At 35.5% G+C, this 27019-nt stretch overlaps 1 protein-coding gene across 1 annotated transcript in view; it reads right to left on the bottom strand.

The window, feature by feature from the left end:
• Window positions 1-16474, bottom strand: part of MS3_00006630 (uncharacterized protein) — a gene marked incomplete at its 3' end in the record, with an annotated part of 37829 nt that extends 21355 nt beyond the window's left edge. The window contains exons 1-10 of the mRNA XM_051214799.1: window positions 15442-16474; window positions 14548-14856; window positions 12925-13075; window positions 10869-11457; window positions 9156-9655; window positions 6752-7123; window positions 5187-5852; window positions 2892-3313; window positions 2280-2544; window positions 424-521 (exon numbers count right to left, since the gene is read on the bottom strand). Coding sequence (XP_051067988.1) covers window positions 424-521; window positions 2280-2544; window positions 2892-3313; window positions 5187-5852; window positions 6752-7123; window positions 9156-9655; window positions 10869-11457; window positions 12925-13075; window positions 14548-14856; window positions 15442-16395 — 4326 coding nt within the window. The 5' untranslated portion in view covers window positions 16396-16474. The remainder of the gene's footprint in view (window positions 1-423; window positions 522-2279; window positions 2545-2891; window positions 3314-5186; window positions 5853-6751; window positions 7124-9155; window positions 9656-10868; window positions 11458-12924; window positions 13076-14547; window positions 14857-15441) is intronic.
• Between the last annotated feature and the right edge of the window lie 10545 nt (window positions 16475-27019).

The following is a 27019-nucleotide window of genomic DNA, read 5'->3' as shown; positions in this document are numbered from 1 at the left end:
GATAAAACATTCGTACTGCATAGAGAATGAAAACATTTCACTAATCATAATTAATGAACTATTACAATAAGCACTTATTACGCAATTAAGTATGCGAACAGTTTCTAGCTTCATTTGGCGGATGACATTTCTATATGATATACAGTGCGCAGATAATTGACTATTAAAAATGGACATTAAAAAAGTTGGTTACTAAAGGATGTTTGACATTATTATTCCTAAAATCTTGTAAGTTATGAATGAAACAACAGTAACCTACATAGAAGCGAGAGTATATATATACCTTAACGTATGCTGTCAATGGGAAAATAGAGACAAGGATTGAAATAAACAGATGATTATTGAATTATCATCGAAAACATATATACATAAACAACTACAAAATATTAGTAGTAACAAATTTTATTATCATAGTTAACATACAAGATTAGACTGGGATTCGTTGTATTGAGAAGTTGATGTATGGCGATGTTTGTCAATACTTGAATTACCTGATATCCGTGGGCGTCGTGCCATAAGATCTGGAAATAAAAGAACAAACTCCATTTTAAAGAAAAAGGATATTCGATTAAGACTTCACAAACTGTTTAACATGTCATGCATATGATACACCAAGCTATCACGTATATTTGCTCAATTAAAGACAAACTTAGCAGTTAAAGGATCTGAATACAAGCTGTAAATAAATACCTATTGTCTAACTGTAAATTAGAATGGATGTGATTATTACGCTAAATAGAAATCTAAAAAATTATTTGATGTGTCGATTGTACAAAATAATAAGCTCGATACACAAAACGCTTGAAACATTGGCTCCCTAGCTTATCTCTATACTTTCCCAATTCTTAACAATTAAATCCCGGATGAAAGCAAAAGGTGATAAGATTATTTGTATCACTAATAAAGAGTTTTAGAGTCTGAGGTCCTCTAAGCAATTAGTACGTATAAGTACTCTATGTATTAAAAGTAATCAAATACCCAAGTAACCAATCTTAAACTCATTGTAACAACTTCCTAAAGCACTAGTGACAACTCAAATATGATTAACGAAATGTAGTCGTTTCTGAACCAATAAAGTAGTACCAACATATCTAAACCGATGAAGACAGAATAACAATCACATTCAATGACCTTGAACGGCCAATTATAAAGCTGAGAGAAGAGATTTGCCATTATTGCGTACTAATGATACAGTAGCTCGGATACACCCTTACCAGGTCTAGTAATTTTAATTACCCTCCATCAGATTTTTGGAAATAATATCGGGATGAAATTCGACCCGTTTATTAACCGCTTTTATTTGATGCTATTGTCTCATCAGCCCTTGTGGTCTGGTGTGTGACGAAATCTCAGCACGCATACAGAAGGCTCGACTAGCTTTTGCCAACTTGCGTCATTTGTGAAGTAGGCGAGATATCCATCTATCAACCAAAGGATGGGTTTACTGCGCAGCAGTTCGTTCCGTCCTACTTTATGGCAGTGAAGCATGGCAGGTAAGAGTAGAAGATATTCGTAGGTTACTAGTATTTGATCATAGGTGTCTTCGAAACATTGCTCGTATATCCTGGGACCATCGAGTAAGTAACGCAGTTGTTAGGAAACGGGTACTAGGTAAGGATGGCAAATCCATTGATGAAGTAGTGAAACTTCATCAGTTGAGATGGCTGGGACACGTGTTACGTACGCCTAACGACCGACTGCCTCGACGTGCGATGTTCAGTGGTATAGGAGTAGGTTGGAAGAAAGCTAGAGGTGGCCAAACCAAAACATGGCACAAGTCCATGAAGTCACTGACAAGTGGACTGAGTCATGTTGGTAGGTGTAGACTACCTGGTTGGGGACCGCGAGATGATAGCAACCGATGGTTAGTGACCCTGAATGACATGGCTCAAAATCGTTTGCAATGGCGCAGGTGCGTTAACTCTTTGTGTTCTCCCAAATTTTGATCTCCTTATTCCTCCTTGTCTCTTTTTTTTCTCCTCTCAAATTTATTTCACTGTATTATACTATTTAAATAACATTTTCAAACCCTAATCTTTCCGATTACTGCTTATACTCTTACTACATCTACCACTACGGGATTTTAATCGACAATTGTATCTGTGTGCGATTGTGGTATGGCAATTCGAACTGATGTACGTACGTACGTACGAAGTTCTACGTTGTTACTGACTGACCGACTATTGCCTTAGTGGAAAACACTATAATGGATGATTGACATTACCGTTTTAAAAACATACATTTTCCACAAAATTATAAATACAAATTTTTACACATACCTAATTTTCCCATTAGACGTGAAAAACTCTCTTTTAAAGTATGTGCACCACCATGGAGACGATATGTATTCAAATTACGCCGTCCATCATCTGTAGATGATCTAAGCTCACCATTGACTTTTTCACCAGTGTTAAATGAGTTATCCATTTTAGTGGACATTACAGATGAAGTATGGTGATTAGAGTTTACTGTAGAATCCAATGATACAGAACAATGATTTGACTGATTAGAATTGATAGGTTGTGATAATCCGTTAAGACTATCCTATATGATTAAAAAAAATTACCATGTATGATTTCAAAGCAGTATTGTTTAAATTGTGGAATACTGATTGTTTTTAAATGATGGGATCAATAAAACTGGTTATAGTATTTAAAGATTTAATTCAGTATTGTATTAGGCGTTTACATTCTCTTCCAAGAAAATTCTGTTCATTGGTTGCATGTTATTTGCCTTAAAGATGAATTAAGTTAACTGAATAGTGGTTATGCACTAACATAACATGCCCACAAATAGTACTAAATGAGAGTTCGTCATATAAAACTGAAAATAATTTAGAATCAAATTAAATAAGGACTAATAAAGTAGTATATCAGATACAGATTAATTACCTGACACTGAGAAGTAGCCGGAAGACTCCTCATAATTATAGGCTGGATAGAATCATTAAGGGCATGCAAATTACTTTCGTTTTCTTCTGTATTTATTACATCATTCAATGGGGAGCTGGAGTGAACTCTTGACTGGATTTCCCTGTTATCCGACTCCGAAGGAACATTTATTGATCGAAAGTTATTATTCTCAGAAGATTCAGTGATCAACGACTCTGACATAGGTGCCCTTCTATGATGATGACGATGACCACGCCGATGAGAGACGCGTGCCGCACTGTGACTAGAAAGACGTCTAGTAGCTGCATCTGGATTTAAACTGGATTGCGAATTTGAAAATTCTTGACCAAGATCAGTATATTCTGTATCCGATGGAAGTACATCAGTAGACCATGTGTCACTCACAGTAGATCTGGTTTCATCTAAACATGTGAAATACATTAACCATAAATCCCACTAATGAAAACATCAGTTAACATGGTGTGATAAAGGACAATATGATAACTTTACTCATAAAATATTATGTTTGTTTTATCACTGAGAATACGGGAAAAATGTAAATATATATATTTTTATATTCCATTCGAATAACGTCGGATACCAGTAAAATCACCAAACTAATTACAACAAGCTTATCAGATACGGTAGAATAACTCAGATTTTGATTAAGTGTGGTTAGTACGAATTCGGTGCCTCCTTGTACCAATATGTATGTGTTTAAATAAGCAAATAAATAAACAGCATAGAAAGCTCTTTCTACAAAGTAATAGTTTCGACTGGTGCATATTTGAGTATTGACATACCTGTGAAACCGAAATTTATATTAACTCATTCACCAGGTTATTTATTTAAACACATAAAAATTGGTACAAGGAGGCACCAAATACATATGCGCCACATAAGTCATTCGATTTTTGTGAGGGCTGTGATACTGCCCGGGTGCCCAAACCGAAGCTGGCGGTTTTCTTAGGGGGCCACACTCGCAGCCTTCGACCTAAAGATCTGATCCACAAGGCAGTGGAGCTACGTAAAAAGATGCAGTCCCATGGTAGCCAGTGACTAACAATTGGTTCATACGCCATTTGCTCCTTCAGGATATTGGAGCCCATGTGCACCATTGGTTTGTAATCGGAGTTTTCCAACTTCTTAGGTGGACTCTCCATGTCCACTAACCCAGTTAAAGCGCCAGACATTTGCTTTTCGTCCTCTCAATTTCGTAAACAGCACCCCCACCGTGGGAAGGAAGCAGGTAAGGCTTCCCCGGCAGTGGTTGTATACACGTGGCCATATTAGAGCATTTCGAGCAGACTCTCCCCACTCTCGGCCGTACCAGGGCATTTGGGGTACTCATATATAACCCACACTTTAAGTATGAGGTCTAATTAATTGTTACCCGGATGTTTAAAGCGACGTAGGCGGGGCGGGGTTCGAACCCAAGACTCAGTGGAAGAAGGTTGGACGCCTTAACTACTGGGCTATCAGTGAAACAACATTCCTTTGTGTGGTGTTATACGATAAGTTAAGTTACACTCAACGTAGAACCAAGCAGATATCTGTGCATCGGTTTCATGTTGTCACATTCCATAAGAATAGAAATAAGAAATTGTCAAAGCAAATTCCAGAGTAGTATTGATAGCAAAAGTATTGGTAATAATAGAAAAGATTGAGCATAAGAGATGATTCAAGAAACGAACAGATATATAAAATAACTTAGAAACCCAACATCCAAGGAAAGAAAAACAATGAATATACCTGCGCCAATATGAACGATCCTTATCCATGTGGTGAAGTGCCACGACTATCTGTTACTTAACAAAATGACAATGGAATTCCAACGACTGAATTATCTTTAATCGAAGAAATGTGGATTGAGCGAAAAAATGTTTGGAGATATAAATTGTAACAAACTAATAATATTACAGGAACCAAGGAAAACTAGAGAGAAGTGAAAAGCTACTTTATTCTAACTTATTGACCGATCTAATAAAAGTTTTTACGTTGTAGAAACTAACAGATTATCAATGAATCATTGATTGTGAACCCAAGGTTCGGTGAATTAAAACTTAGATAAAACGAACCTGTAATTCAAAATTACAAGCAAGTAATTTTTCTCACTCTCAACCTAAACAATTCCATAAGTCAAAGTTTCTACCTTTGAAGACGCTTCTTCCTAAACTACAGCAACTTAGTTAAAGAACTTATGAAGAGGTGAGAAGTGTAATTTAATTCTGTAACGATAAAATGGATTCCTAAACAAATAATGCATACATTTAAACACACACAAAAAAAGCTTACTCTCTGTCATTCGATTCGGAGGTAAGTCAAATTTATTAAACTTTTCGGTAACGTCTGGTGTGCAATGTCTTTGAAACATTGTTGACGGAAATTCATTAGGGCCACATCTAGTGAGTCCTAAATGAGTTGTGTTCGATGGCAATGTTGTTCCAGTAGGAAGGATAAGGCCAGATTGAGAAAACATCCCTGATACACGATAATTATTTTCCGTACCATGGATAATTGGTTGAGCCAACTGGCCCCCACGAGACGTTGTACTAGTTAGAGATAGCGGTGTCACACGACCAGATATATTTGCTGATGAAAGAGGTAGGTCAGAAAGAGCATCTTCTTCATCTCTTGGATAACTAGACTGTTCATCAACTTGTGTTTCAATTTGATCACTATTAATATCAACATCTTGAGATTCAGCATTTTCAGGAATGGGATCCGGAATAACATCTTCACCTAAACGTACTCCACATGATGAACATGTTAATAAACTAGACTGTTCATCAACTTCTCTAACATCATTATGATCATGTGAATTTTGGTATGACTGTATGAATGATGAATTTAGATGACATGAAGAAGAAGCAGTACTATGCTGAGAAACTGCCGCTCCTATTAAACCGCTATCACTGTCACTGTCACTTGATGCACTATCCGCTGAGAAGCTAGGAGTACCTATTTATAAATAATAAAAAAGAAATACAATTTATTAATATTGTCTGAAATGTGTCGTCGTTGCCGTTATGTACATATCGACTTTGTTTTGTCAGCGGTCCTACTGCTTATACTTGTCAATCAGGAACCATTGCGATCCCCACAACGTAAAATAAGAACACGAAAGACTAGCGCAATTAAAATCTATTGATTTTCCAAAAGCGCGTCTCTAAAAAAGTTCAAAATCACGTTGTGATTAGGCCAAAATATGTACTAATTTCGACGTACAATAATAGCATATATAGCGGAAAACACATAGAGTTACGGTAAGAATACACGTAATCGATAAAGGGAATATATGTGTCAAACTGAATGAAAGTCCACACTTGTCATATTGAACGAAGTTTACATTGAATTGATATACATGATATTGACCTTAAAACGTCACAATGAATGAATTTTACACCTATCACCCTGGCCGAAGTTCATAAAGAATTGAAAAAAACTTTTGACGTAAATAACGTCATCTTTTTATTCAGTCAAATAATCCTTTTGGACAGTCTTGAACTTCTATCCATGGTTAGCGGGAAAGGAAAAAAAAGAGAAGCAACCTTGTTCAATGTCACTGTAGTCGGAGTTGCAAATCGTTAGTTTGGTGTGCAGACGTATTATGCTGAGACCATAACATTTTTGCGCAGAGTAAATATTGATACATTTTTGTATCAAATGGTTTAATTTCATATCAACTTTTGCTATCGATAACGATTAACATTGCTCACGTGAAACTTCTACGCTATCAAAGATATAAATCAAGATGAATTAATTGATACTATTTTCGAAACTGTAACTGATATATTAGCAGCAACCTTTCAAAACTCAACACTATATATGCATTTATATTTGCGAACCTTGGGACTCACCTTGACCTTCAGTATCCTGATTGGAAGTACTTGTAATAAGTTTTTGCGAGTGCCGACGTACACGATGAGCTGGAAGTGAAGAGATTCCGGCAGATGCACATAAAGAAGTAAGTGAAGAACACCGAGGTTGAATTGTAGGTTTATCATCACTACGTAAAATTTTATTCGATTTATGTCCATCAAATTTGTATTCTCTTTCGGTTAATGAATTCGAATGGTTGATTAAACTAGACTGAGATAGATCGATTGAATTACATCTAACAACCGAAGGATGAACAGAGGACCTTTCATCAACACACCTTGTTTCTGATATTTTAGATTGAACCATAAATCCATGGTCAGGTATAAGACTCGAATTTTCAAATCCTCGAACTTTCGTAACAAAAAAAGGAAAGATGTAGAAAAGAGATATGTTAAATGATTTCATCACTGATGCGATTCAATTATCCTTTGGCAGTAAATATATAATTAATTCCATTATTTAAAGTATACCAACGTCAAGTACTCGATTTCATATATTTAAGATGACTTTGAGATCTCGATTTTTTGATCTATTTAGTTACCTAAGTATATATATTTTTCAAACACTGACTACAACGGGTGATAAACAAAATACATTCTGTTTTTTATCCTGCCTTAACAAATACAGAGATAAAAGACCAAACCACTGACTAAGAGACTCATTAAATCCACATGCGGACAACAAAGTGTAAGCTTTCTGTGTATGAATACATTCAGTGTGTCATTGGAAATACGATAACAAATTAAAATACAAGTAAACAAACACAGTGGTTGTGATGTTAAAAGCAATAAAATATGGGTGACAGCATGAGTCAAGCAACATAATCGAAAGAGAGTTCGGTTAGTGACCCAGAGGTCATTAGTTAAAACTGCACGATGACCTAGATCTTTTCTTAAGCATAATCATTATCAATGTATTAAAAATTCAACTATGTAATGAGAAAGTAAACCTAATCAGTTAGTTCCATGAGGCCTAAACATTTTAACCCCTTTTCTGTCTCGATCGAATTTGTGTTTCCTATGGACATAAATCACGAGTGTTAGATTATCGTTGATAAGTTCTTTACAATGAGGTTTTATTAAATTATCTGCAGTGGGATTACCAATATACATCAGTACATATCCTAAGAATTCTGACAAAATATAGTATCTGCTTACGATATAAACTATGAAAACCCAACCATCTCCACACACACCCCTATGGTAATAATAACGTAGAGATGCAACTACAGGAGTTCTAATGAGAAGCCGTGACTAGCGGAGTTCAACTACGTCAGATGTGAGAAAATTATTCATCACATACAATGGGAAATGGTCAGGCAATATCGATAATTCATTGAGATCAAACATGGATACCATTGGATGTAGAAACAGTGATCTAAAGGTTAAGTGCTTGTGCGCGAGACCCAAGGTCCTGGTTTCGATTCCCGGTGAAGTCATGGATGTGCACTGCTGACGAGTCCCATACTAGGGTAAAAAAGTCAGTTAGCGTTTCCTGGTTTTCAACGATTGTCTAATTGGGATCAATTCTTGACGTAAATTATGAAGGTTCAATAATCTACAAATCCGCCATACTAACATTCTTATGTTCACTTCTAACACTTAAGTAGAATAGTAAATATATAATTATTACTTGTTGTTTTCCAATTACTGTAAAGTGCTCCTACTGCGCAACATAAATAGTCTAGAACAAAGTGGATTCAGAAATCGTTTTAAAATACAAGCCACTTTAAGAAGTAGCTGCTTTGGCAAATGGTATAGGTAACAGTAACAAAAGAATTCGAAATTAACAATTGACTAATAAGAGTAGATGAGAAATGAAAATACACCTCCATTCTCGTAATACTATAAAGCTGTGTCTACGTACTTAATTTGTTTGAGGAACCCAAGTAATATTGCTATCCCTAACATGAAAAGTGTGGCTTGAAGCCCACTAAATAAATTAGTACTTGATTTATAAAAGCGCGATAACCGTGATCAATGGTTGAAGACGATGGACGATATGGATCAGAGTCGATCACAGTAGTGTCGAAGCATTCACTTTTCAACTTCCCATAGATCTTGAGCTTCAGTATTCATTCATATGTACCTAATCATTTCGTCTTCTTCAGTTCAGTATTTATCACTAACATTGCTACTACAGTTATTTATATCCCTTTGTTATTCATTATGCTAATTCCATTTCATCGTGTTGACGTAGTTTAGCATCTTGGGCAAACGCGTATTGATGCTAGGCTCTATACTGATTATGACTGACTGATTGACTGGTTTATATTTACGTTACATTATGTAATAAACCCAAGACTAGAAACAAGTAAATATATCGTAAAAAAGGAAAGTTATGGGGAAAAAAAATGTGAAACATGGAAAGCAAATCAGTTACCTGAGGTACTACTGGGCAGAACTGAAATAGAAAATCGAGTACGTTTTTCGACCCCACGCGACAGTGAACTACATGCCACATATTGTGTTGTGCGATCGTTGACATCACTCCGTGAATTGCTGCAACCATGTTTAGGGGAAGCTGGTGGCGAAAATGAATAAATATATGATGATGAGTTGAATGATGGACCAGAGACTGAAGTAGGATGGGATGTTCCTTGATTTAACTGTAAGTCACTCACATTTTTATTTTGTAGTGATTCATTTACAGGTGCTGATGTTTCTAAACGTTGTCCAAGAGCACAAGCACTGCTAGCTAAACTTGTGCACCCACTTGGATCAGAGTTTTGTGAGGTAGCTTCATCACTGGAACGCTGACCAGTCAAAAAGTGATTGTGAGAAAAGCTGATGGACGAGTGCTTTTCGTTACTTAAATTATTGGCAACATCACCCAGTGGGGAACAATGAGATTCACATAAGTTACATTGTCCATCTCCTGTACTAAAAAATTAAACAGTATAATAACTCTAAATAAATGTGATCTCATGATAGACACATAATAATCTAAACGCATTAATATCATCGTTACCATGTATTCCGATTTTCGGTAGTTGAAGATTGTTACAACCTGGTTTGAACTACACAATTAGTTATAACAGTAAACTAGTGGAGGTGAATAAATTTCAGTCGAACTTGCATTACACTCCTAATAACTTCCTCTGCCGAGCCCCCCTCCTGCAGGGAGTTATAAAGTAAAATAACATGTTTTATTACCGTTTCAACCAACAATGATACAAAGTAAAATGAGTAGGTACTAAGTTTCATACTCCATAGTCTCAGAATTTATATTTTAATATACAGTATACTAAGCCAAACGCTGAACTGAGGTATAAACAGTCAAGGACATTGCAATCAAAATGTTGAAAGCAAAACGGCAAACAAGAAGAAATGGGTGTACTCCCTAAATCTTCTGTGGCCTTCCGAAAGTTTAGGACTTACATAATTCAGATGCAAAGTGATCCCCTAAGGCGTGAGTGAACAACTGTAGTGTTTTCTCTAACTGACTTTAGGACTACTTGGCTGGGGTCCATGTGACTATCGTAACCAGTGGTTGAAAACTCGGGGTGACATGGCTCAGAATCGATCAGTGACGTAGGTGTATACACTCTTTTTCTCCCCTTAAACCGCGAGATTAAAATCACTTTATATCTTTTTTTCTACGAATTAATTCTTTCTCCTTGTATTATATCCTTATGTGCAATCTTCTTTTTATACATTATTACCATTGAAGTAACCGCTTCTATGAATTTGATGTTCATCTTGTTATGCTAATGAGGTAAGGCAACTTGGACCAATGCATATATGATTGACTGAATGATTTTAGGATCTTGAGGAATCTCTTCTTCACTAGTTTCAACCTATTTTGATAAATATTTGTGTTGGAAGTAACGACGGGAGCTTTAAAAGGTATAGCTGGGTTACCAAATCAGTGCGCTGTTGCTTGAGCTAAAGAACTAATTGCTAATTAAATCTTAATTTGACTTCAATCGTTGACATTATGTTCGTTCAACCATCAAGTGAATGAAGCATACGCACTGAAGTTTAATACAATGACTGCGTAGCTAGGTCTCCTCAATTCTATGCAGTGGATTGTCTTAATGAGAAAATAAACTTCCCTTGGATATGCTCAGAAGTAAGTAGACGGGTAACTTACTTGACATTTCCAATGACATGAATTTCGCTGATAGAATCATATTGGTCAAAACGTGGATGACTTGATTTATCACACCCAGTACTTACACCACTAGGAACAAAATAACAGGCACTTTGACTGGTGTCCTTCGTAACAACTTTTCTGACTACATTTGAGCAAGCATGACTTGTTGTAACACTTGCATCATCGCAATGCGGACTTGTAGATTCGTCCACTGGATGATCAATTTTATTTTTACCCATTCTTAATTTCCGTGACCGACCGCTTTGATTTTCAGAAGGCATCTTTTGATGATGAGAGCAATGATATGAATATAGATTGAATAAATAGACAAATTCTGAATTTTCATCATTGGATTTAACGTTTTTCCGTGATAGACTTGGATTTTCAACTCCAGCACTGTCAATATGAGTGTCTTGAGAATGACTAGAAAAGTTCTGTTTTCCATTAAACAAACGATTTAATGAACGATTGCGTCGCCTTTGTGGTGATGGTGTATTACTGTTCGACCTTTTGATTTCTCGAGTTAGAGTTTTAGTAGTATTATTTTCTGATATATCGACCAAAACAACAGACATAACGTTCGTATCTGAAAGAATGTAAAATACATCGAAATTCCCATGTTAGATCCACTCTTATTCCAAAGTTATCTTTATCTGGTTAAAAAAAGCCACAAACACAGATTAAAATGACCACATGAAACACGCTGTTGAGGCACCATAACCATCTTTCAATACAGATTTGTGAAACATTCCAAATCTACACAACCAAACCTTTCAAATACTATGAAGATTTTCACCATACACATTTGTTGCACCTTAATATCTCCTTAATCGAACTTTAATCCAAAAAGTATACGAGGTTAATACTACATCTATGCAGATATTTTTTTCTTGCTTTCTAGCAATTTAACAACCCATCTGATCGTCGAAACAAACTTAAACGTGCCCAAATGGGTGAGTTTTTAAATAACTGTGTTCATTCACTGGAAACAAAAACACATGGTGAATTATAATTTGAATAACTGGATGAATATGTCTCGAACACAGAAACCACTGAACAATGAATTAAAAACACCTACCTCTCTTTACCTTGCTCCATCTAATAATATAAGGAAAGGCATCCCAAACTGACAAAAAAAACTTATTACACCCATCAAATATAATTAAGCATGTAGTTACAGGATACATACATAATAACATTACTCTTATATATACGATGACCAGATAGTTATAACAATAATTACTCAATAAAAGATGAGTCTACATCAGAAGTGGAGATGAAATATCTGGATATCCCACAACATCATGAAGCAATAGTGGCTAATATAATTTCCTATTTAATACGAGTTTATTTATTTATTTAAACATGAACATTCGTACAAGGAGGCACCAAATACATATGCGCCACATAAGTCATTCGATTTTTGTGAGGGCTGTGATACTGCCCGGGTGCCCAAACCGAAGCTGGCGGTTTTCTTAGGGGCCACACTCGCAGCCTTCGACCTAAAAGTCTGATCCACAAGGCAGTGGAGCAACGTAAGGAGATGCAGTCCCATGGTAGCTGATAACCAACAATAGGTTTATACACCATTGGTCTGAAATCAGGGTTTTTCAACTTCCTAGGTGGACTCTCCGTGTCCACCGACCCGGTTAAAGCGCCGGAGACTAGCTTTTTGTCCTCTCAATTTCGTAAGCAACACCTTCGCCGTGGGAAAGAAGCAGGTAAGTTTTCCCTGGCAGTGGTTGTATGCACGTGGCCATGTTAGTGCATTTCGAGAGGGAGAGCGGACTCTCTCCACTTTCGGCCATAATACAGATAGGCGGCTGATCAAATTATATAGATGAATTTACAGTGTAGTCCGAGTCTAATAGGGAATACCAGTTCCCACGAGATTGCTGGTACACCTTGCTGACGAGTGCTAACTAACAACAGACGTAGAGCCGGATTTTGCCCCGACTAACTCCTACCAACTAATATATCAAGAATCGCTATCGAATAGTATCTTTATGACTTAGCAAACAAATAACATAAAAATCGACCCAGAAGTAAATACCTGAGCTTGATGCCTCTCCAAATGAAGCATTATCCACAGATAGTTCTACTTCCACAGTAGCACCCGGAACATTATGCGGTAAGCGATCAATTATTTTGAGGAATGGGTGGGAGTTCGACTTTGTTTTTAAGAATATACGAATACACCCAACCTACAACCAAGACATATAGTGATTATGAGATTAAGTCTGAGAAACAGGAGTGAAATTTCCTCTATTTATTAATTATAAATTTAATGATCAAAGAATGTTCAGCCGGTTATATGTAACGTAGAACCTGCCACAAATATCCATCTGTTCAAGTTGCCACACTATATTAGCAGAGATATAGAATAATCAAGACAAATCCTACAGTAGAAGTGTTAAAAGTATCATTAATAGTGGAAAAGATTAAATATAGACATGAAAGTATTAGGAGATCTCGGAGTTAGGAATCTATGGGAAGATAAAAAGTGAATGCACCAACGCTATTGCGAACGATAATGACCCAAGCAGCCGGAAGTCTCTAACCACTGGTTGCAATGATCGTGAGGACCGCACGATCTATCTATCTACATGGCCCAGTCCAACGGTCTATCACTTGATAGGTTGGTGCCGCCAGCAAACATTACAAAACCATCACCGTAAATGAAAGTGTTTGTAGAGAATTTCCGGCTTATAGCTTGATGCCAATTTACTGAAAGGTGATCAAAGTGTCCCTTATGTTTATCTTTTTTGTTTCAGCCAGTTTGATGTATCAACATTCCACTGAGTGCTCCTGAACTCAATTCAGCTGGAGCGTAGTCCCCATGCTTTGGTGCGCTAAATATCTCTTAAATCGTGATAAACATTCCACGTATTACAGAGATCAGCCATTATTAACCGGTAAATACTTAATTGGATGATCAAACTAAGTCGGTCTACACCGGCTAAGAGGTGGACCCTTAACATATACGGTTAAATACTGTCATCAAGTACAGTTTAACAATCAGTCAGTTATCCACAACGTAGGACCAGGCACATACATGCATTCATCCAAGTTGCACAAGAAGATGAACAAATTCATAGGAGCAGTTACTTTAATGGTAGCAACTATATATATAGGGAGATTTAGGCTTTCTGAAGAAATCTAAAACTTTCGCTTCACCTGGTGAAAGCTTTCAATGCTCGAGATGGTGTCAAAACGAAAATAAATAACGCTCAACATTTACGGTCATACATTTAACGAATATCCCGTAGTCTTTTGATATTATTTAATTTCAAACGGTCATATGTCATGTCTAATTTTAGTCACATTTGCTTTGTTGTACAAATCTGTACGAAATGAAGCATTTTATTACATAAAACAACAAAACTGTAGAGTCGAGGTTAAATCATCAGTATTCTCTACCATCACTTGGTTCAGAAACTGTTGGTTAAAAAAATACTCCATTAGCAATAACCTTGGGAAAAAAGGATGAATATATGAAATTTTTAGGCGAATTGTAAGTGTGAATGAATGAAGCATGAGGCTGAAGACTAAACAAATAATAAGTAGTCAAAGTTAGCATATTTCTAGGACGGCAATAAATTATGACGCCAAAATTTGACACATTATACCCAGGTTACATGAAATAACAGTCCTGAATAGGGTTCAAAATACTTACTAAAATATTCAAATCATTAGGGGTTATTGAGACGACATCACAATTACATGAATCCTTTGAAATACAGTCATCTGACTCAGGATGCTGAAGCTCATTTTTCCCAACTAACAAATTTTCGGAGTATTTTTCAAACAAACTATTTGGGAAGGCCATAGAATCAGCAGCACCAAGTATAAAATGAGCAAATCCTTGAAGCTGGTCATATTCTATTTTTGTACATTCATTATGGATAATTGCCGAATCGTTCTGATTAATTACACTGGTAGTTAATGAGTAATTCTCACCCTCGATAACTATGGAAGAAATAACCTAAAAGCAACAAAATAGGATTGAACACAAAGTACTTCCATATTGGATAAACCATAAAACTTCTTGAAAATATTTTGCATAATTTGGAAAGCCTACAACATCCAAAAACATGAAAACGATTAATACATATCTGGACAAACAATACATATTGCATGAGGATTTTGGGGGACCATACACTAAAAGAAAGTTATCAGTAACAGCCAATAGCAGAACACATCAGAAACCCAATGCAATATTTTGACTAAAATAACGGATTAGTAGCCGGGACAACACTACCTAGCCGCCATAGTTAAACTGTTGAATAAAAATGGGATTTCATGGTGTGAACAGGCAATGAACATGAAAATATGAAACTTTGACTTTTAGACGATCAGATTCCAACTCTAATTTTGGCAGCAGGATAGTACAGTGAGAACATACTGAAATGAATGGCTCGAACATAAGTATGTGAACCTCTGTTCATTCAAAAACTAGCATCAATATATGTATATTTTTAGTCGCTTGTAACATTTGATCTCTACGTATATTCGTTTGAGTGCTTGAACATTTAAAACGGAAACCATGAAAAATCGCGACAAAATTTACCTCGATTGTTTCCTTTAAAGATGTGAAAAATCTAGGAGACGATATGCGGTTCAGGTTGATGTTGTATAATGCGGGCTTTTCAAAAGCATATCCAATGAAGTCTTTGAAAATAAACTCCACGCATGCACGCAGAACTTCTTTATGTGACAGGTTGGCAGTAGACCAAATACGACGCATATTACCCAGCAAGATAAGAATTGACTGGGGAAATAGTAGCATATTATCAGACAAGCTACTAATTATGATATTGAGAAGTATAACTGTGAAAGTACCCTGTGAAACATTGCTGGCAAATCCAACAGAATTTTTATCGTATTCAAGCATATTAATTGAAAGATTGGAGCTACTGTTTGTAAACCTGTGGAATACATTTTGTAAGACAGAATTTAAGAATGAGAGGACATCTGGAGTACCAAAGACGAGTAAATGCACCAAGAGCATTAGCTCTGACTTGGAATACATTGCACACTTTACATTATGTAAGCACTGCTGTAAATAATGAGCAATTGTAAGCTGAACTAAGGTACTGGGAGGATTTACAGGGTTTGTACATATAGCTGAAGACACTGAACTAAATAAACTTTCGACTACTTGGGCATTGAACTTGTAATAATGTAGTAGTTCTGCAACAAGCATAGGGTCTTTCCTAAATAATCTGAAGAACTCAATGTAGGAACTTTGAAGAGAACCAGGTAGCAACTCAAATTTTAATGTATTGAAGGAACAATATGGAAGTCTACCCATATCTTTAGATCCATTGGGCCTCAACGTATAAAAAATAGTTTTGGCTCGTAGATTGTGATAAAACCAACTCAATTTACGTAGGTTATCGTAAATTCCATTAACTTCAAATTCAATAATTTTTTTTGCTTTCACATGACGATCATAAAAGCTGTTTTGTTCATAAATGTCCACAATAATCGAGACAAGATCATCACACAAACTTCTAAACATGTTATATGTCCACAAAAGTATCAAAACATTCTGACCTCAGGTAACGCTTCAAACTTGAAAGCTTGCGCTCTTTGGTTTGAGCAGAACATCAATGCTATTGGTATATACATTTGGAGCTGAAATCAAATAATCTCGTGCCCAAGGAATAATATAACTGTCTCAACAGATTGGAATTGTATTTGTATTTAACATTATATGTTACTAAAAGTGCCACCTGCTATCTGTCCAAAGCACTTTCTGTCCGTCTAGCCTGTCTCCGAAGTTACGCCAGCTACCTCCGTGCTTGTTCCCTGTTCGATTATTCTGTAACTGCTTTTTAGGTTGAGAGATAGACATTGCTGTGGTACAAGAGTCTCACTATTCAAAAGTACTTTTATTTCTTGATTTAAGTGCTTCTGTATAGATGTATAGATGGTTGTTGAAATTCATTGCCAACAACTGTAGTGATGAAAATAAATAGTGATGACAATTCATATCACTGAACGACGAGCGGCATAACATAACCAAGAGTGATGGATTATAAAAATCTAGGAGTCAGTAAGCAACGACTTCAAAAATTTGAGCGACTGTAAGACTACCACTACCAAAGGTTTTAGGGTTCCAAGGCCTTTTCGCCAGTAATTTCGTTACTTGGACGAAGAAATGTTTAAGACATTATACACGACATTCAGAATATAGGGTTCAAGCAGCTGACTCTTCTTTTAAGTATGAAGCGGACATACTAAAACGAGTCTAACTGCTAGGGACCAGAATGGAAAATGATCTCAATGACCTGTCTTATGAAGACCGACTGAGAAGCCTCAGCATACGTCCGCAACGACAGGTTGCAGAATGTTTTAATACTGATTTACCGTATACTAAACGATGATCTTTATATTAATATATTCCTTCCATCTAGGACTAACCATGTGAGAGAACATTCTAAGAAGGTTAAAAGACCTACACCAAATATTTTACCTCTGGCGTTCCATTTCTCCCATCTGGTAGTGAATGCTACAATTCACGACCAGAGCACGTAATATCAACATCTTCTTTTGATCTACTCAAAACGCAGTCGGATCTACACAGCACTACAGATCGCAAGGATTAGTGTAAGTCGATCTACCTATTATCCCTGCTACTAAGAAAACCGAACGATCTTACGGGGAATTGATTTGTGAAACTTTTCTGATTTTCCCGAAGTAGGTTCTTCATTAATAACCATATTAATTCAGTCCCTGACATAAACAAGCTGATTCCTCTTACTTATGTCACGGAAATGAGGACACAGAAGGGATGCGAATATTTAACAAATATCTTGTTGATAGTCCCTTAGACAGAATGTCAGTACTAAACTTACAAAGCATTCGCCAGTGGACTTCCTTATACGTGCTGGATAAGTACAAACGAAGGTATCTGGGTGAAGCTTTCTCTATCAGCGAGTCCTTGGTTTTAGAACGTACTTTCCGATTCATTATATGTGAAAATTATATTTGAAATAATCTCAGCGATTGAAATTTAAATAATTCCAGCGTTTTGTCCAACTAATTATTTAACCAAAAATTACTATCTTGATTTATTGTATACTGTGAACTTCTACTTCGGAATAAAACTGGGAGCTAGACAAAGTCTTACCAAAGTACAGAATTCCCTGAAAAAATAACCTTATGGGCACTTAACAATAATATCAATCTTTTATTCTCAGTGAACACAACTGGCCGAAATGACATGATCAGACGCTTTTATTCATAAACACTATAACCCACTTTCCAGTTTAGTCTTAGGTTACTTCCTTTGGAAGTATTTGCATGCTCGTGTACTACGTTCTATGCAGTATATCCTCATAAGTAAACCCATCTGGATCTGGCGTAGTGCCATATGTAAAATCTTTACGACGTCCATGCGATTCTATTCTCTACGTGTATATCTGATTTTATCAACCTTCACATACCTAACGTCATCTACAATCTATTTACATTTCAACTTGATCATCATATTTTACACGCAGTGTATTTTATATGTATACTACTAACCATGTTAATTAGAATGAGTTGATTGGTGTCCCTAATTCATATTGTATCTGCTTTCTGCTCTTGAATGATCGTCTGCCCATAATTGAATGCATGAAATAACTCTTTAAATGGAACCAATTGACCTGCATTCTGACAACGGCCTAAATATATTCTTCAAACATATAACATCGATTGAATTATACGATTAATCGAAAAACTAGTTCTCAATCTAAGAAAAATAATTTTCCACGTCTTTGATGTCAACAGGTGTTTTTATGTACGAATGTGAACTAACTGGTAGAAATCTAGGGTCTGTACTGTATAATACGATAAGAAGGATTCTTCCTAATTATTATCTATCCCTATCTAATTGACGGATGGAGATGAATTACACTGGTGGCGGTATTGTACTCAGGTTAGTTTCGCTAGATAGTACATGTCAGTATATTGATTCAAAATATTTCAGTATTTTCTATCTAATGTAATGGCTAAATTCATTTTCGCTTCAACTGGCAAGGTTGTTCCATCTCTGATTTAAATGATTCAAATGTTTTACACTACTGTCTATGTTAGGTTTTCGGAGGTATTCGAAAAAATCCCTGGACTAAGACTTTGTAGCAGTCACATTGAAATTATTTTCTTCCCTGTCTGAAATTCATTGAAACAACACTGACTGTTACGACACCCACGAATCTAATAATAAACTTCTAATTGACTGAAACGTGAGTGACCCACAAATTAATTTCCTCTAATCCCGTGTAACGCTTCATCATGGTTACTTTTTGGTATTAATATAAGCATGCTATTACACGAAAAATCAGTCATCTGGTCAAGGGTTTATTTGATTTAAAATCACTCAGAGGCTTCAACTAGTAATTAGATCTCGTGACTAGCCATCACTAAGAGACATCGTATCATTGTATATTACCAATCAATGAATGTTACTTCTCTTCATTTTAGTAATTAAAAAGTCATTCCTCTATGACGCTGATATAAATAACATATTATAGCATAATTAATCAAACTAGGATTCAGTGACTGATTAGAATAGTGCCTCCTTCTTTTGGATCCTGTTGTATTTTTCTTGAAAATTATTGTTGATACTTGTTTTTAAATTTTAGTAACATATTTATGGTAATTTTTTATTTCAGGTTAACCAATATAAAATTATTTAATTGAAAGTTTGGCATCCACAAAGAGGTATGTTAATTATCTGCTGAAATATTCAATACGATATATCATCTGTGACACAAATGACTTAGAAAAATTTATATTATCAAATGAGATATTGATGATAGTAAGTCAGTCGCTATAACCACTGTTATTTCCTAGTGAAGTTTTATTTATTAGTAACTTCTGAGAACAATTAGTGGACTAATATATATATATATATATATATATATATATATATATATATATATATATATATATATATATATATATATATATATATATATATATATATATATATATATATATATAGATTGATTGTATAACTGTTCGGTAGCTAGATTATGTATATTTATATTCCTCTTATTATAAGCTTCATTTTGACCTATAAACTATAATGATACGATTAACTGTTCTTAAGTTATGCCCAGTTTATTAGTTACCATCTTCCACAATCACAGCCACTTTTAGGTCTGATTTTGTGGTGTGTTGTTTTCTGTTTGGCTCGTTTATAAACCAAGTATGTTTGAAATAAATGATTCGTATAATGGGAGCTGGTATTGGTGTTCTGGACTGAACTGGCAGGACTAAGCGGAAAAAGATCAATAAGGACGCTAGGTTGTACATACCGGTCGATACGTCATTGGAGTGGCACAGTGCTGAGATTGTATAAGTCGTGTTCCGATTAAGTTAAGTGATAGTTTTGCCGAGCTAAAAGTCACAACAGCCAAATAACCAACTCTCAAATGATTTTAACTTCTGTATATGAAATGTATAGATATGTCTATTTCTGTACATAATTTCTTACCGTTTTGACATACCTGAACATTTTTTCTCTTACAGTATTTAGTTTTCCGAAGTAAATAATTAGATCTTAAACATACCTGCACTCTGCAACTAAGACGGTTTCTTCACTGAATTTCAGTTATTTGAAATCTGTGACATTGATTAAGTACTCCGAAAAGAGTTTTGCATCGAGTGTATGTGGCAAGTTGAAATAATTATATCGATTTAAATTTCTAAGCTTACGGCTAAATGACAGATGGGCAAGACTATAATCTATGGACCAGCCTATGAAATTAAATATAGTACATGTTAGCTTTTTGCGCGAGATGTATTTGTCCATATGGTTAGATAGAATTTTCACATTATGTTGTATGCCATTTCGTGGTGAAAACTCTATTTAGCTAACTCGAAACCCTAATTCCTCCCACCAACTTATAACCATCTTCTAACCTTAGCAATTAGGTGGGTATTCCCAAGGTCACTTAAGCATCGCTCAAATGTCATCTATTAATTATATTCTCACCATAAGATCTGGTTTTCCATTTCAATTCCTTTAATCTGAACAGTCTAAAACTGTTAGTTCACTGGGTTCACTTTTGAAAATAATTTTCATATGAACTGGGAATTTATTTATCAATTTAGAAAGCTCCCACTCCATCCAAAAATCTCTTTGGTTCTAGACTGTTTTAGACGGGTATCAAAGATTACGTTAATTAAAGAAAAACAAAAATGTTATCAGCATCTTATAATTCAATAATTTTCCTACATATATTATTCACAATATACAAACAAAATGTTCTTTGGTTTAATAGTAATAAATGGAATAAACTATCATAAGTTGGTATTTTGATTATTTCACAACGTCATGGCGCGACAGAAAAACCAAAAAGAATCCTAAGATTACACAATGAACAATTTCCATAAAATGAAGAACACTTCGAGATGCTTGAATTCGAATAAAAGTTATCATTTTTGCCCCTGTCAGTTACCACGTGACAAAATCGCCAAGGTTTGACTTGATAATTTTGAGTAAATTGAGCATTGGGTAGATTGTTATAAATAAATGATATATTTGTAATATATCAATGAGTAGAAAAATTAGATTTTCTGACGTTTCGTGACTTAGTGTAAGCCACTTCATAGAATAAATAAATAACCAAATCAAAATTAATCCAAGTTTAAATAATACGAACGGAACAACAAAGATATTATGTGATCTCTGTGTTAAACCAGTGACACGTCAACCAGTACCAGCGGTCTTGAATCAACTATGAATCCTTTTCAATCTTCGATGTAATAGATTTTCGCCTAGCCTTGGCCGTCGAGTCCAGAACATAATATTCGCCACTACTGTATGAATAATAAGTTTCAGACATACGTAGTTTACATACAAGCAGACCAGGCCGCATCACACTATAAAATGAAAATTAATAGTTATACAAGATCAAGCTAAAAGTGGCTGTGAGTATACGAGACTGTAAGTAATAGATTGGAAATAAATTAAGAATGGTAAATTGTATAACAATTGCCAATAGGTGAAATGAAAGCTTATGATAAAAGAAATATAAATATGTATAACCTTGTTACGTAATAGCTACACTGTATGAATATATATAGTGACATTCTATTAATCATCTTCAGATGCATCGAAATCCCTATTACTCCCATACAGACTAGGATTTATAGATTGTGATCCATTCTATATTGAAGAGTCTTCTCATAAAGTTGTGAATTGTGCCAAAGAACATGTAAGCTACACGAAAGGACCTGCAAATAATACTGTAGATATGAAAAATCAAATTAGCAATAGCAGTATATGTTATTTTTAACAACCATAAAATTAACATTAATATCAAAATAATTCGAAAAGATTTTCCAATTATTAATAAACTGAAATGCCTGAAATTTTCCATACCTAGTAAACCATAATTCACTTCATACAAAAGAAGGCCAAACAATCCATTTAGCGTAGATCATTTGTTCAAATAAATCCACACATTTATGTTTGAACTTCACACCAGTAACAAACATACAAATGTTCCTAACCTTTCTTCTACATTACAAATATTGCAATTTTCTTTCCAACTAACAAATTCACACCTAGATCACCTACAGAATAAAAACGACTTGACTGAAGTGACAGTATGAACGTGATCCGACCTATTTTAATTTTGACCAAACTAAGAAAACATTCTCCATTATGTACTTTGTACTATTTAAAATTGTGTTAGTTTACTTTAAAATATTGAGATTTCCCATATTGTGGATTAGAACCGCATATGTATAAACAAACCATGAGGACATACTTGTAAACAACTTGTTTATTTTTTCTCTAAAGTGGCTCACACTAGGTCTCGAAACGTCAAAAATCTAATTCTCTTCTCATTAGGACAAATATACTTTTTCTATTATGTATATGTAGCCTAACCGTCCGGGTACCTCAATGACCAATGTTTGGTAACGCAGTAAAAGGTTAGAGAAAAGGTAGAAGCGGCCAAACCATAGTATTAGTTCATGAAGTCGCTAGCTTTTGATCTAAGTCATACTGATGCAATACTCATTTGTACCTGGTTTACGTTAAAACTTACCAGCTGTTGTCACAAATGTACTGAAACAACAAGAAGTTTCATTGATTTTAAAATTATTGAAGATCCATAAGTGATCGATCTCGTAATATATGTAACGGACTACATAACTATAAGTGTGTATTGTGATAAGCATTGTTTATTTATCGCAATTTAATGTAAATGGGTTCAGATCATTGAGTTACTGCAATGGCGTTATTTGAATCAATTAACTCTCAGAATCTCCTTTGCTTGTATAACTGGTTTTGTAACTCAATTAATATTAATAGTCTTCACCCACATTCACAGTTGAAGCAAAGTTTACTAAACTCCATCTTCATATAATCCTCTAGATGTCACATTACCTGCAGCTTTCTTGAGAATCCATAAATCACCGAGTTTGTGTAGAAGCTATATTGACCAGCTATTGAATGTTAAGCTTGGTTGAAAATAGCTATACCCTCACTTGAATCTTCCCTTGAAAATGTAATATTCAGCCCTGAATTTTTTCACGTTCGGTTTCGAATTTGTGTATAATTATGTAGTTTCGTACTTGATTGGTAAATTTACTAGAATTCCAAGTAAAAGTTTATTGACCGTTCTCTGTTCCAATTATTTTTATGTAGTACTCTTTTCCGGCTTTTTCTGAACTCTAGTACATGTTATAATATCGTAATATTTCATTTTACTATATTCATCTACACACTGGTCATACATTTTATTGTTTACAATCTTATATCTATAGCATTTAAATATGTTTTATAATACTCTTCTTCATTGTATAAATACTTCAAACATGTAGGTCATTCGTGGTTTGAATGGCTAAATAAGTTATGATGCTGGTTGGTACGAGATCAAATACCGTGGTAATCATAGATTTCTCAACATCCCACTTTGAATTTCTGCAACAAACTTTATATATACATAGATAAGGTAAACTCATTGGGATATAACAAAAATATAATTATTTTTTGTGAACCATTGAGATCACGGACAAGGAGCTCAGTTGAAATACCATTTATTTAGGGAAAATGCATCTTACCAAACTTCCTATGGTGCTTCGTATTTATCTTTATATAGTAACGATGCGAGCAGACACAATCTGCGTATATGATAGTCTTGCTACATAAACTTTCAGGCAAATTATGTCGAGATCACCACTACATACATACAAAGATTCTTATGCTAGACTTGTTTCTCTTCCTTAATCATAATTTAAGATCAGGGTTGTAATATTCATTGTAGTTGGTTGTAAACTTATTGACGACACCAGTCATATAATTGTTTCCTTGTCACTGAACGCGATAAGGCATTGTTTGTTCATTGAGCATATCCATTTTCTTAACTATTTCTAGAGAAATAACCACCGGAATTTCCTCGTCAAACCTTTTATGGCTAATCATGTATGAATAAATATCTGATGTTTGCACACCTGATATCTACCATGAAACGAAGTCGTTAAACAGACCTCTCAGTAAATCCGGACGAGTTCTGTTATATAACCGGGAGAACCTCGTTGGACTATATTCTGATGCTAAATCAATCAGTACCAGCCGTCTAATCGCAGTTTCAGTATGATTCTTTGATTTCTAGATGTATATTGGGTTGCATGTTTCCCAAATATTAATAATTCTTAATGAACGCCTGGGTCCCGACCTTATATACCATGGCTCAATGGATAGAAGTCTCTTCGAGGCTTCTGGAACGATGACAGACCACGTCTCTTTTTCGACAGAGTATTTACTTTTCTACTAATATAGCTACTGTGCTTCTAGAATTTTCTGGACAAGGTTATGCCAAGTGACATAAATGCACACGATTTCCTGTACATACCTGGAATTTGAGTAAAGCATTTTCCTACTTCGCGCCTTTTCTCTTGTATTGTCACTTAGATTTAATCTGAAATCACTAAAGGCGGCTAGGGAATCGGATCAATTGGTAGACTTATCAGATTTATTTTTAGAGTTTTTGTCGTCTTTCCAGACAACGTTACGTATTTAAGGTAGAAGCTGTTGCAAGTTTCAACATTTGAATTTGCGTTTGTTCATGAGTTTAATACTATGTAGACAGTTGGTTTTCTAATAACAGTCAGCACATAGATCTTTCTCAGTGGTAGGCCTGTCAAAGTTTCTCTTCGAAAACTACGGTGGAGGTTGTACATATTCGTAAATTGTTGCTAGTGCAGTTAATAAGTTAGCCTTTATGAACCGCTTACCAGCACAATAATTGAGTCTTCAGTTCATGATTTTGTTGATGAACACATACATAAATTTTGGATTTTTTGTTTTGCTGGATAAACGTGAAGTAGTTGAGTGTGTCGACCGCTTCACTTATCTTGGAAGTCTCATCAGCCCTTGTGGTTTGGTGTGTGACGAAATCTCAGCACGGATACAGAAGGCTCGACTAGCTTTTGCCAACTTGCGTCATTTATGGCGTAGGCGAGATATCCGTCTATCAACCAAAGGACGTGTTTACTGTGCAGCAGTTCGTTCCGTCCTACTTTATGGCAGTGAAACATGGCCGGTAAGAGTAGAGGATATCCGTAGGTTACCAGTATTCGATCATAGGTGTCTTCGAAACATTGCTCGTATATCATGGGACCATCGAGTAAGTAACACAGTTGTTAGGAAACGGGTACTAGGTAAGGATGGCAAGTCGATTGATGAAGTGGTGAAACTTCACCACCGACTACCTCGACGTGCGATGTTCAGTGGTATAGGAGTAGGTTGAAGAAAGCTAGGGGCGGCCAAACCAAAACATGGCATAAGTCCATGAAGTCACTGACAAGTGAACTGAGTCATGTTGGTAGGTGTAGACTACCTGGTTGGGGACTGCAAGATGATAGCAACCGATGGTTAGAGACCCTGAATGACATGGCTCAAAATGGTTTGCAATGGCGCAGGTGCATCCACTCTGTGTTCTCCCAAATTCTAATCTGAATTCTTCCCGATTACTGCTTATACTCTTATTACCTCTACCACTACGGGATTTGAATCGACAACTGCATCTCTGTGCTAATGTGGTGTGGCAACTCGAACTGATGTACGTACGTACGAAGTTCTACGCTGTTACTGACTGACTGACTGGATAAACGCAAGGATATTTCATCGTTCCCCACCTTTGATTTACTAAAGGTGGAAACGTACTCATTAGTGATATGAATGTCCTATTTGTTATCTGCGAAATCTGTGGGAGGTAAGGTCAAGTGATTGCCTGGATCCACGAAGGTACAGTCAGTGCGATGATTGGCCGCATTTAAATGTCCATTTTGTGCATTTTTGACCAAACACAACGTTTAGTCAATTGAATTTTTCTGATGTTGGTTTCCAGTTGGTACTCAAGCTGTTTAGATGAGCTTGCTAAAAGACATTCAAGTTTTTGAGTAGATGAGTCCATCTGCTAGGATTTGTTTTAGTGTTCATAATGCGAGCCTAGAAATCTTCCTGTGAAATTTGTCATTTAGTTTGTTAATGAGTTGAAATAAGTGTTAATCAGATTTTCTTTAGCAAATCTGCAGTATGTTCGAAGCTCCATAGATGTTTTCTGAATGAATATGTACGATAACCAAGAGGTTGTTGATATATACCATGGAAAACTGTAAAGAACGGATTATTTCTCAACATGAAAGTCACATTGTTCATATTATCAATTTAAATATTGTTCAGACTAATTACATCGTAATTTATAAATTTTTCATTCAGTCTCATCAACGAGAAATATTTCGATATAAACGCGTTATCATATTTACCCATTGTTTGTCTCAGTGGTATGGATCTAAGTAATACAGATTAAAAGTGCGCTGCTATTTAGTAGTTGGTGAGTAAACGACTTCCTACCAGCTTGCTTGAAATTACGGCTGTGACTTTAAAACTGATAAACATCTCATAAGTAATCTGATAAACTGTTAAGTGGATTTTATAGATAAGATATTTTTGCTATTGAAGGACCAGAAATCACATTTAAATGTCGTATGGCGGCTAAGCCTGTCTATCTGCACCTTTTTACTTGCAAGTACAACTAATCCCAGTAGTTGGAAATAATATCATCTATAGTAACCAACTGCCAATGGAACACTATGTTAGGGGTTCGTCAACAAATTAAGGAGCACTACAC

The sequence above is a fragment of the Schistosoma haematobium genome, chromosome 2 (genome assembly GCF_000699445.3).
Source record: "Schistosoma haematobium chromosome 2, whole genome shotgun sequence".
Classification (NCBI taxonomy): domain Eukaryota; kingdom Metazoa; phylum Platyhelminthes; class Trematoda; order Strigeidida; family Schistosomatidae; genus Schistosoma; species Schistosoma haematobium.
Note: the sequence above shows the minus strand (reverse complement) of the source record. Positions and strands in the feature narration are given on the sequence as shown.